This window comes from Aspergillus homomorphus, assembly GCF_003184865.1.
Source record: "Aspergillus homomorphus CBS 101889 unplaced genomic scaffold BO97scaffold_18, whole genome shotgun sequence".
Classification (NCBI taxonomy): domain Eukaryota; kingdom Fungi; phylum Ascomycota; class Eurotiomycetes; order Eurotiales; family Aspergillaceae; genus Aspergillus; species Aspergillus homomorphus.
In genome coordinates, this window is record NW_020291904.1 from 402,364 (window position 1) to 414,541 (window position 12,178).

General features: G+C 51.1%; 4 protein-coding genes across 4 annotated transcripts; 2 read left to right on the forward strand and 2 right to left on the reverse strand.

Moving 5' to 3' along the window:
* Positions 1-916: 916 nt before the first annotated feature.
* On the forward strand, positions 917-2,253 carry BO97DRAFT_405620 (60S ribosomal protein eL33). The gene is made up of 6 exons (XM_025695230.1): positions 917-1,064; positions 1,205-1,214; positions 1,367-1,420; positions 1,491-1,532; positions 1,594-1,694; positions 1,816-2,253. Exons 1-6 carry the CDS (start codon positions 1,040-1,042, stop codon positions 1,911-1,913), a joined length of 330 nt encoding a protein of 109 aa, XP_025551429.1. The 5' UTR covers positions 917-1,039; the 3' UTR covers positions 1,914-2,253.
* A 4,448-nt stretch (positions 2,254-6,701) lies between these two features.
* On the forward strand, positions 6,702-8,221 carry BO97DRAFT_345246 (uncharacterized protein; the record flags this gene model as incomplete). The annotated part of the gene is made up of 5 exons (XM_025691769.1): positions 6,702-6,894; positions 7,071-7,148; positions 7,237-7,359; positions 7,421-7,474; positions 7,587-8,221. 5 exons carry the CDS (start codon positions 6,702-6,704, stop codon positions 8,219-8,221), a joined length of 1,083 nt encoding a protein of 360 aa, XP_025551430.1.
* Positions 8,222-8,980: 759 nt separating this feature from the next.
* On the reverse strand, positions 8,981-9,651 carry BO97DRAFT_345202 (DUF3602 domain-containing protein; the record flags this gene model as incomplete). The annotated part of the gene is made up of 4 exons (XM_025691767.1): positions 8,981-9,115; positions 9,220-9,342; positions 9,428-9,528; positions 9,612-9,651. 4 exons carry the CDS (start codon positions 9,649-9,651, stop codon positions 8,981-8,983), a joined length of 399 nt encoding a protein of 132 aa, XP_025551431.1.
* A 485-nt stretch (positions 9,652-10,136) lies between these two features.
* Positions 10,137-12,087, reverse strand: BO97DRAFT_64791 (putative mitochondrial phosphate carrier protein). Its single transcript, XM_025700963.1, has 7 exons — positions 12,006-12,087; positions 11,609-11,919; positions 11,367-11,531; positions 11,063-11,316; positions 10,660-11,005; positions 10,585-10,604; positions 10,137-10,518 (listed from the first exon to the last, which is right to left on the reverse strand). The coding sequence occupies exons 2-7, from the start codon at positions 11,894-11,896 to the stop codon at positions 10,446-10,448; spliced, it is 1,146 nt and encodes a 381-aa protein (XP_025551432.1). The 5' UTR covers positions 11,897-11,919; positions 12,006-12,087; the 3' UTR covers positions 10,137-10,445.
* Positions 12,088-12,178: the final 91 nt, after the last annotated feature.

A 12,178-nucleotide genomic window follows, 5' to 3' on the forward strand; every position in this document is an offset into this window, starting at 1 on the left:
AAAGGAAGACTGAAGATGTAATGGCGTGCTTGCAGGGAAAGGACATCATGTCAGGTTCGTTGCCGATTACTGGTGGGGCTAAGGTACGCTTTATTTCCAAATGAGTGTCTCGGTCTGATCGGTATGGAGGGAAGGTCATCCTCCCCATGTTAAGTCCGCATACCCTCATAGGCCCGTACATTCAATCCACCCGGTACAATTGTTGCGCTACCCTGGCAGGAGCAGATAAAAAGGCCATGCTAAAGGTCCAGATGAAGCGACTAGCCACCGCGACCTTTTCTTGGAACAGGGACCTTGCTTGATTGTCCAGAAGAGGAGATAAGCTCCTCCTGCATGCCAAAAACACCAAAGAGATGCTGCTGCTCGGCAGCCTGCAAACTATCGCAATGCCAGTCCAGAATATGTTCCAATCATTCATTCCTGTGATGAATCATGGGATACTGATGGGGCCAATTGCCGTCACCGTCACCGGTGGGAAACAATCAGCAAACTGTTTTGTCAGCTTGGAGGTCGGGAACACTCCATCTTGCCAGAGCTCCCTCCGCTGTACGGAGTATCAACCGGCGGAAGGCTCTAGAGGGGGAGGGGCAGGACTTCGGACCACAGTAGGCCGGCGGCAAAATAACCGGGTGGGGAGCGCGGACGGAAATTTTGTAAGGAATGTCAAACTGATCCATGATGTGATGACGAAGCTGGAGGATAATCTAGTTGACCGTATCTCGGATCCTGGAGAAAGTAGTTGATCCGGCCAAGTCCGAAAGTAGCCTAGCGCAATATCAATGGCTTGGCATTCTGAGAACCTTCTCTCCCATCACGGGACTTCGTCTTGCCCTGGGCGGTCGCGCTCGCTAAGCGTCCTAATTGGGGTTAGGGCGAGCCGCACCGAACACACCTCGCAAATTGTGGCCTTGTGCGTCGTTCCCGTAACCGATTGAAGCGACGACAACCACGACAACCCGGACGACTTTTTGCGGGTCAATTCTGCCTTCCTTCGACTTCGTTTGCGTTGCCCGCTGTTGCTCAGAGAAACGCCGCCAGAATGCCTTCGGAACACGGTAACAGACGTGAGTCCATCTCTCCGGTTATTGCACATGATGCCGCCACTGGTCGATATGAGGATATGGAGTGGGAAGCGGCAGAGCGCTGTACTGGGGGAGTCATTTTGGAGAGACCGAATGCTAACTTGACCTTTTGCGACAACCAGTCTATGTCAAGTAAGTTGACAACGCCATTACTCCAACCGTCGAAATCGCGCGATAGTCCAGATGTATCAATATGCTCGAAAACATGCCGAAGAACTGAGATACGGGTCGAAGCGCGATGGGATACAGTCAGGGCAGTCGGGTTAATACGAATGCTTTTTTAGGGGTCGCCACCTGAGCTTCCAGCGCTCCAAGCGTGCTGTCAACTGCAACACCAGGTACTACCGACCCGCCCATTGAAATATCGACTTCGGAAAGGAATGGGAATCTGACATGCTGGGAATATAGTCTGATCCAGATCGACGGTGTCAACAACACCGAGGCTGCCAAGTGAGTAGAGGCTGGGATATACTGGGATCATAAAACAGTCAGCTAAGACGGCATTGTACAGCTTCTACCTCGGCAAGAAGGTCGCTTTCGTCTACCGGGCCAAGCGTGAGGTCCGTGGCTCCAACATCCGGGTCATCTGGGGCAAGGTCACCCGCCCTCACGGTACGTCAACGAACCACCAATATCCGCGGAGAAGATGACAGGTCGAGATATGCGCAGTGGGAAAAAAGGAGGGCTGCAAGCGAAACCAGGAACAAGGCACTAACAAGATCTCGATGAACAGGCAACTCCGGTGTCGTCCGCGCTCAGTTCCGCCACAACCTCCCCCCCAAGTCCCTCGGTGCCACCGTCCGTATTATGCTCTACCCCTCCAACATCTAAATGACGCCCTTTTTGATATGATGGTTGGCACTCCGGATCTTATTTCGCGCAGACAGTCGGGCAAGGAGTCGACGGTATGAGCCGATGTTGAGATGGAGTTGGCGGGTTGGTAATGTTCGTGGGAGAGGCAGGGCCGGTTAGCCCTACGAATTAAATTAAAAGAACTTCTTTCTTCTTTTTCCAGCATGGTGATTGTCGGGCCACAGGCATATATAGACGAGGCTCGATCCAGTTTCAGTACTGGGGAGCTCTTGGTATGCCTTGGCCGACAGCAATGGCTTTCCCCACCCCATGTACCTGACGCTCATAAACAACACAATCCATACCATTTCAACACCACGGATTCTGCTTTCAGAATTTTTCGGGTAGTTCCGACCGTATCAGGAGATGTGATATGTCTAGAAAGAGAAACGGCAGTTTATTCGGAGAGTTCTAGCAACTGCGATCTTGGTGCCACAACTTCTATCATCCGACCATTCGTTCCGGATATTGCCATATGCAACTTGGAACAACAGCAGCCTGTGATGACCCAACACCACTGCCGCCCTTCGCCATGTTGTCACATGGATCAACTTTATCGAGCCTGTCCTCCAGTCGCACATACGCTACGCCACAAATCCTGTAGCACCTCTTGCGGTACCAGTGATCCGTGGGAGTATCAGGCCAGACCCCAGACTGCCTTTATCAGTCCCCTCAACTTGCAGACTAGGAACATCCGTGCCTTGATACAGCACTTCCGCGGCCCCTGTCCTTCGTAAGCCTTTATGCTCAGTATTTCCGTGGTCCCGTTAACTCCTTTGATTACAGGGCGTCATTGTTCCATACTCTCGGTTGACTCAAACTGTGGTATCCGCTACCCGTTGCCATAGAGATATCTCCAGCGTTGAACTCCAAATGCCCTCATCTAATGTACCTTACCCTCCATTTTCCTACTACACCACACCACAACCCCTGTAGGCCATATTGTGTTATAAACAATCCGCGAAGGTATATTGACCAACCCTTAAGACTCCCTCCGTAAGACTCCTAGTTCCGCGATCGCGAGCCCGGAGACCTAGCGTACTCGATATCACGTCGCCGCTGTTCTGGGTTTATATACTCTGTTCCCCTATATACTTCACTCTCTATCACCAACATCAGCTCAATGTCTCCCCTCAAATGGGAATAGAACATCCCAGCCCGATGACCTTGTACCTCTCATCCCGACTCTCTACCCTTCATACATCGATCAACTTCCACCCTCCACGCTTGATAAGCTCTGATGAACCGAGTTTTGTATTCCTGAGTGCCTTGATCGGTGAACACAGTATGAACCCAACAAAACAGTACAACCTTCAGGGTGTGATCTTCCCCTTCCAAGGACGGTACCTGTCGATACAGTAAGCAGGGCAGGAAGCCTATGATGGTAGCGAGCAGACGGTGGGCCAAAGGAGGGTTTTGGCATTGCCATTGCGCTTCGGAACAGATGAGCAGAGCTATTACTTTAGGATGTATTTCGCAGACTCTCGCGTAAGAATTAGAGGCTTTCTGTGCGTCTTTTTTCTGATACATCCCTCTTACCACGTTTGTCAACGCGCAAAGGGTTTGGTTTACAAAGATTTATAATTCTCAAGGCCGTGGTGGCGAGGCAAAGTTAGGACGGGGTTGGTGCAAATCTTTTGTGATAGATTCTGTTCAGGATGAATGTACTGCTTTGTGTGGCTCTTGTTGAGAGTATATCATGATCGTTATCGACACGCAGTATGCGTGGGCAAACTGGAGTCTGTGGACGAGTGAAGATCAAATTTGTGTACGAGTACTATACAAGTACACTAGCTGCCAATAAGAAGGGGTATCCTGTGTTGGCGCTGGGTAAGCCATGGTGAAACAGCGATGCCATTCTTATGTGATATGACTGATTGAGTGTAGATCTCTTTCGAGAGGAGTGTCAAAGCTCCAAGATGTCTTGCGTCATGAAGCAAGCTCAGATTGTTATTTCAAAGGGAGGTTTCAATTGGGGTGGTGTCTATCCAAGGAGAAAAGCAGGGTGTGGTTTAGACGGGTTTGATCAATGTACTATTTAACTTTGAATATATATCTTCAATGTCATTGGCGAAATGCATCGCTCTTAGACTTTGCGAGTGTGTTAACCCAGAGCTGCAAGATTACATAGACAATGTCTGATGAGGTTGAAATGAGTGCATCCGCCAAGTAAACAAGGCTGCGAGAATCGTTCTGGAATGGAGCCTCCTTGCAGGGCGGTGATTGGGAAGTCGAGGTGATAAGAAATAAAGTAGGCGCCATCCCCGCCTAGAGTGACCCACTGCAGGAAGAATGATGGGGATCGGCACGATCTCGTCAACCGCGCGGCTTGGGCGAAGTCGGCGCCTCTAATTGCTGCTGATACAATGGCAGTGAAGAAAAAAATGGAACCATTCTGGAAAGATCTATCGCGGTCCAATGTCTTAGCCCTCCTTACCTTGCTTCCACCTCCATGCTACTGTGATGGGTGTCTTTGTCTTTGACTGGAGGTTTGATCGCAGTAACACAAATTGCACAACTATCAGTCGAGCAACATTATTCTTCCTCTTGGGACCAAAAAGAGAAAAATGAGACGCCCACCTCGATAGCAGTCTTCACCTCATCATTTGAAGGGGCTGGGCTCGTGGTGGCGTTGTCTCAGAACGGTAGCAAATATGGCTGGCACACACCAGCTGAGTGGATGAGAAAGGCTGTTGTAGGCGACCTGCAGTCCGACCTGCGACAACCAGCAGCAACTGTTCGAGCCACTCAGATAGCGGTAGGCAGACATATTCCAAGTGTTCATGCCAGGCCAATTGGATGCCGACGTATCACAATGGTGCACGTCCCTCAAATTAGTTCGCAATAGTGGATGGAGAAAGCTTTTCTCATGCTGTCCATGTCCATCCTGCCTCCAAACCGATCTGGATCAAATCATGTTCGTCGTATCGGCACACGGGAAAACGATACTAAGGAGCAAAAAGGATAAGCGTGGCCGGAGTGCCGGCCAAAAATAAACCATGGTCGGGAAATCCCTCCAGAATTGATAAGTGAGAAAGACCGACTGGTTCATGAGGAAACAAACAGGCAGAGTGGCCCGCCCTCAAATTTGAGTCACAATGATGTCGATGGCAGCAGAGGATCTTCAATGCCTACTTCGCACAATCTGACAACTGTATCCGGCATTTGATGATGTGCACCGCACCTCGGTGGCAGGCAGGCAGATAGGCAGGTAGGGGTCGATCAGGCGGCAAGAGCATGTACGATGTTGCAATCCATGACAGCAAAGTTCTGATTTGTGATGATCTGGAACCAGGTTCGTCCCTGGGGAATACGGTAACACATGGTGCCAGTCCCATTCCATGGATTGAAGCCAACGAGAGTCTTCCAGACGGTGGCTGGGTCTTTCTCTCTGCCAAGTGATTGGCGGGGCTGCTGCCCAGGGGAGGGAAAAGCCGCGTAACACTATTCGATTCTTCCTGGTTTGTGAAGATATCGTATTTTCCCAAGGATAAGTTCACTTCCTGAACCCAACTTGGCCCTCGTCTTGTCTTTCCCGGAGGTGAAATTGGCGATGCCGACGATTAAATGGCTCAGGGAATAGGAACAGCAGTCAGTCAGTCAGTTCATTCACTTCAGGCTGCTAAGCAGATAGTCAATGGGAAGAGATTAAGGGAAGCGGCGTGTAGTAGTCGTGATAGTGGTGGACAGAGAGTCGATTGAAGCTTTCTGGGGTAGATCACAGGTTGTGCATTTGACAGCATTATGAAAGGATTATCCCATCTCCAACCCGTCAATCTCACCACCCACCCACAACTACATGAGTATTAATAGAGACAGTCAAACAAGCGTCAACAGAAAGAAGATAGTCCGGTGATCCTCCTCCGTGGTCCCGTCCCAGCTGATAGGCAGAGTTCCAATTGTCCATCCATCGGGTCCAGAAAGTGTTCCCCTCTTAATTGCGTGGCGCCTGTCGTCAACACCACTGGCCAATTCTCAGTCAAATACCCTCAATGGCCCTCCTCTTCTTCACTCGCTGGTCTCTTTGATTTCTTGGGAAACTTCTAGCCCTGGTGAATTTGTCGACCCTCGTTTGATTGCTTCCACTAGACCCTCTCTCCCCTAACCTGCATATAACTCCCTCCATTCTTCACCCACCAGACCTACGACTTTCTTCTCTGCACCGTCGCCAATTTTTCCTACTGTCGATCTCTGTGTGACGACCACACCATCGCTTGATTCTCACTCTGTCACAACCATCACACCATCACTTTGCAGGAGAATTCCATTTCCTGTCTGTGGGGTCCTCGATAGAATTGAACCGAACATACGTACATTCACTGCTAGCCTTAAAAGCGACGATCTCTCCGCCATCTCACTCGCTGACGCTACCAAGACTTGGTCCACATCGCCGTCACTTGGCTCGTTGTTCTTTCATTGTAAGAGACAGTTGACCACCAGCGCGATTCGAGAACACTGTATAGAAGGTCGATTCTCTCCGCAGTCTGCGACGTGATCCATAACGAAAGTGGTCTAAAATACCCCACGTTTCCGTCGCTCGTCTCTCTCGTTGGCTGGACCGAGTCGTGCAGTTCTGAAACCGCGATCGAAAACGTCCGAGAATCAGAGAAATCATTGCCAACGATCATCATCCATTCCTTGGCAGTTCCCACCTGGATCGTGCTTGCGCTCCACAACGGCCGCCATAGCTAAGACAGCGCGCTGCGAAAACCTGCTGCAGTTGTTGGTTATCAGGCGCTAAGCAGGAGTCCCGGGCGATAAATAACCATGGCCACCTCCCAGCCGGTCGCGCCTCCCAGGCATAGTCGGGGTTACAGTTTTAGTGGGAAGTCGAGCAAATCTCAACAGTCGGGCCATTCCAGCAAGAAAATCCAACTCACTGAGTCCGCCGAAGAGAAGCATCGCCGTCATCTACATTCCAAAGCCGATCCGATGGTTGCTATGAGCGAAGCGCAACCTAGTACGTCTCTACCCGGAAATCCCCCCTTATCGAGGTTCCTGGCGACTATCTTTTTCCCTGACAACCTCTCTGTTGTTCTTCCTACCATTTCATCCCAGCCTATTTGCTCCACTTTTTTTTCGCCAGGCCTCTGATATGACTTTGCGCACGCCTCCCCGACTAACCATGCTTCTCAGATACGGTTGCTCTCGAACAATCAACGCTGGGTTCCTTGCGGACCATGCAGCACAAGGACCAGTACGGCAATATCATTAGTACGTTTGTCCACCTTCAATGTCTCGGAAGTGTTCATGCGGGGAAGCTCTTTGACTGACCGTATTCTCCTCGTCTTTCCCAAAATAGCCGATCCCGACCTTTCCAATCCCACGCGCCCGCGATTTGAGCGCCCGCTCGATACTATCCGTTCTTTTGAAGCTGCGATCTATGGAACATACAGCAGTAGACCTGTTTCGTACGCAAGGACAGGTGAGCCTCCCCCCTTACTCCGGCAGGCTGATTCCGGCGTTAAATTAACCATGTCTAGCAGAGGAATCAACACCCGCAACGCCAGAGTACAGCCGACGGGGAAGCTACTATGGAGGTAACTAAACCACGCACTCCCTCACCTACCAGGAGGCATGCATCTCGCATCGCCAACGTGCCGGTGTGTCAATGGAGAAGTTTCACCGTGCTAATTGTGAGGTTCGCTGCAGCACCCAACGGAGGCTATTCCAGCAGATCTCATTACGAACAGAATGGCTACCACAACGGCCGTGGCACCTACTCGCGACCGGACAGCTACGTCGATAATGGCAACGGCCAAGCCGACAACTACTACCCTTACAACCAGGGCGGCGGCAGCGGCCGACCGCGACCCCGCCACCAAGCACGGGTGAACACCGAACAAAGCGGATATTCGCAGCACGCATACCAAAAATCATATGACAACGTGACTGCAGCGTCTGGTTCAGGTTCAGGCAGCAACGGCGAACCCTGGGGCAATTCAACGGACCCAAGTTCTGTGAACAGCTCGATCGATCAGTTCCACCAGCAGCAACAGCAACAACAATACCAGCAGCAGCAGATGGCCGAGAGCTACGGGTTCCAGGGCTTCGGCGCCGGCCCCAATCTTGAAGGGGGTCAGCCTGCGGCCGCCGGAGGACGCATAAACTTCGGCAGCAGTAATCCCTCGACGGTCGATCCCAATGCCGGAGGCCCTGTCGGAGGAGGTCCACCGCCCACGGCCGCGAACAACCGTCGTCACTTGCGCAAAGCGACCAACGATTCCGAGATGAGCAATGATTCGAAGCGAAAGAGCTGGTTCAAACGACGCTTCAGCAAGGACTGATTTCCTGGTTGGACGATCCTGGTGGTCGCGCCTTTTTCCTTCATACACCTGCTTCTTTTCCACCTTACTTGTACTAACCCGGCGTTCATAAGGAGATTCCCCCTACCTACCACCACCACCTTCCTTCTCTTTCTGATCTTCAAGCACAGCACTGGGATTTGCTCGGGATGGGATTGTTGTTTGTTTGATTGTTTCAACTCTCGAGAGGTTGTACTCGATTCTGTTTCCGAGGTCACTCTTGTAATTACTCTTTGCTTTCTCTTTCTCTTTCGCATGAGGTTGATGGGTTGATGAGACCATGATACACGGAATGCCTTGCCCTCCTTTTATGATATTCGATGGAGTTTCTTTCTTTTCTTGTTGAATCGATTCTGATGTTGACCCGATACCAATGGTGAATCTAACCGATCCTTTTTTTATGAATGGAACAAAAGCAAAAGAGTCGAGAATCCGGTTGTGTCTGTGTGGTTTCCATTCTATTCAATCTTTGTCTGTCAATCATTACTTCGAGGATTCTTAATCAATCAACATGCTGATCGGATGGTGTTTTCTCTCCCATCAGAAATAAGCATAAATGTCATTATGGAAACTAACCCCTCCAACCTCCATATATCTCTCAAAACAAACCAGCAAGACCAGGGAATCAACCAAACCAAACAAAAAACCAACAAGCTGAACATCCACCCCCCCTTCCCTTCCCTTGAAGACTTACACCCCCCTACCCTTACACCCTACCCATAACCCCGAAGATAAAGAGAATCACTTCCGCCCCCCAAAAATCTTATACTTCAACTTATCCGCCAACCCCTCATACTGATCATGCCGATGCTGATGCTTCTTCTCCTTCTCCTTGCGATGCTCCTCATCAAGATGCACGTTCCCTTGTCCTCCTCTCTATGTGATCCAAAATCAAGGCATTAGCGTACGATCACAAAACCACAACCATAACCACAACAAACCCCACCCGAGTTTACGACAGGAAGGAAAACATAACCTACCCCAGTATGATAATCGCCATCCATGGACTGCCGAATCGCAACCTCCGGAATCACTTCCGCATCGTGCGGGACCTTCGAGGTTGGGCGCACGTGCGGCGAGCCTATGTTGCCTGCGCCGCCGCGCTGCGTTTGCCCCCCCCCCCGGGGAGGAGATGTTAGTTTTGTTTGGGTTGGGTTGGGTGGGGTTGAAGTATGGTAGGTAGCTTACGCCAGCAGAGTACGCGCCGTCGCCCTGGTCGCCGTAGACGCCTTCACGGACGATCGCGGCGTCGACGTACTCGGTTGAGTCGGCGCCGATGTTGCCTTGGCCTGATATTTTTATGTGGGTTAGTATGGTTGAGGTTTTGGTGTTTTTGCTGGGTGCAATGGTTGTTGGTGTGTATAGTACATACCGCCGCGGCCGTGGGATACGATTGGGTCGTGTTCGCGCATTCTTTGCTGTATCTATCGGTTGTTGTTCGGTGGGTTGTGTGGAATCTGGTGGAGGGGTGGGCGGTTAGTTTTGATGCGATGTGATGCGATGGCGGGATGCCATGCGGAGGGTGCACTTTGTGAGGGGGGGTGGTTTGACGTACATGAGGTAGATTGGGTCAGAGGGTGTCTTCTATCTATCTCTCAAGAGTATGCGACTCTTTGGTGCTTCGATGTACAGGAAGAAGGTGGATGTCAGGTTGGGTAGGGGTGGCGGGATGGTGGTTTGTTTAGCCGTATATATACCTCGTGTCGCATTCGCTAGTACAATCTAGTAGTACCTTGTCGGCCTAAGCCACCGCGCCTTCGGGACTCTCTCCGAGGTCAAAGGATCATGGAAAACTTCATCGCTCTTAGTTACAGTTCCACCGAAAAGGGCTGCAGGGCCAGGAGGCCTTATCTATCGGCTACTTCTGGAGGGGAGTTATCGTATTATTGCAACCCAACCGTGCCCTGGGGAGATGACGTCGCCGTGCTGATAAGATGCTCTCCCGGGTTTGATTGGCCCCATGCGTGACTAAAGCGGGTTTGTCCGCCGATAAGGCCTCAGGCCCAGATTGCAGCCCTGGCTTTTATCACCGGCCTCGGTGTGGCTGGAATGTGGATAATATCATAAATGCATGAAACAAATACATTCGATGTGCTACTAGTACTGAAACCATCCCCTTTTCTTGGACTATAGATGTTGTGTCTCAAGTGTGCGCACGAAAACAAGATGGGACCATTCGACTTACCAAGCACTCCATCTACTTACCCTACTTCTTCTCCGTAGCAGCAGGGCCTCCGCCGGTGGTCGGCAGACCCATGAAGATCTTGAACGAGTCGTAACTGCGATAAGTTAGCTCCTACTCCAAAAGCAATGACAACAGTCGGCAGCCATGAGATAATACATACATCATCCACTGGAGTCCGGTCTGTACGTGATATATTGTCAGTCATTACCTCTAAAAATGGGGGAAGAGGAATTACCAAAGTGCCGATCATGACAATACGGACGGGAAGACCGTTCCAGAGACCGCGGAATCCAATGTCCTTATAGATGCGGCTCATCGCGGCACCGAAGGCTTCGCCAGCCTGACGGTTGGCATTCAGCTTGCTGACCATCACATCGGCTGGGTGCGACACAACAGCGCAAAGGATACCAGCCAGGTAGCCACCAGTGAAAGCCACTGTGGTTTGTGCACCCTTGTTGTAGTCGGACTTCTGACCCGGTAGGTAGTTGTAGATCATCTCGACAATGGTTTCGAAGGACGCAAACTTCATCATCGTATACGGAATCTGACGTCCCCACAGAGGATAAAGACCCTTGTATAGACTGAACAAGTCAGTCGCCATTTCTCGACTGTCTGGCAAATACAGGGGAATAACTCACCCAGCTACACCCTCCTTTGAGACCACATTAGAAATACCGGTGAAGGTCGACCGGATGTCCGGTGGAATGGTCGTCTGCATTCGCACTTTGACAGCTTCGAAAGGACAGAGGGCTACGTCAGCGATAAGCTCGGCGGACGCACTGGCGGCCAGGTACAAGGAGGTCTTCCATCGAGTTGCGTTCTCCACGCCCACAAGGTCACTGTAGAACTTCTTGAAGTACTCATAGCCGCCGTATTTGAATGCACCTTGGGCCTTTCGACAGGTCAGTAGAAAAGGGGTACTCAGTGAGTTCCCAGGCTTACGCTGTATCCAAAGAAAGTTGGGCCCCAACCGGTGAATACTCCTCGCAATCCTTCAGCACCACGGATCGTGCGGAATGCCTCGAGATTGCTCTTGTACAGCAGAGGATCGACCTGACGGCGACACTTGATCAAGTCCAAAGGAGTCACAGCGGTATGGGTAAGACCCTATGCACCGGGGCTATTAGTATGTAGAGAGTTGAACGCCGCGTCAACATAATTCCTCCATAAGAAATGCTACTCACACAGGCAAGCATTCCACCGACAGTGCAAGCCGCATAGTACTTGGGAGTCCATGGCTCGATTTTGCCTGCCTTGGCCTGGGCCTTTTGACTGGCAACGTCGAACTCTCGGGACGCCTCTTTGGCAAGCGTATCTGCCTTCTTCTTGGTATCCTCAATCACACTCCAGGCTGGAAATGGCTCCCGTTTCTGCATTTCCGGTGCTGCCGATCGCTGAGGGGGTGAACCTGCTTGTCCCAGTGGATGCTGGGAGGAGAAAGCTTGTGCGACCACGCTGTCGGTTGGAAACATGATGGCTAGATCGATTCGTCGCGCTGGGAAGCACGTCAGGATATTTCACAAAGGAATAGCGATGGAAGTCATCACAATGCTGCGCTGACAGCTCCTTATCTATACCCACAATCGGTCCCCACCTCTCTCCCTGACGGAGCTAGAGCGGAGTTGAGGTAAAATCCGGAGGACTGAACGACAATACTCCTGTGACCGCTTTACTTCGAGTCACGAGGCACAATAAGAACTGAAAACAGGAAGGCTAGACCACGGCAAGAGTGGAGCTTCTAGTGATGTCTTCGG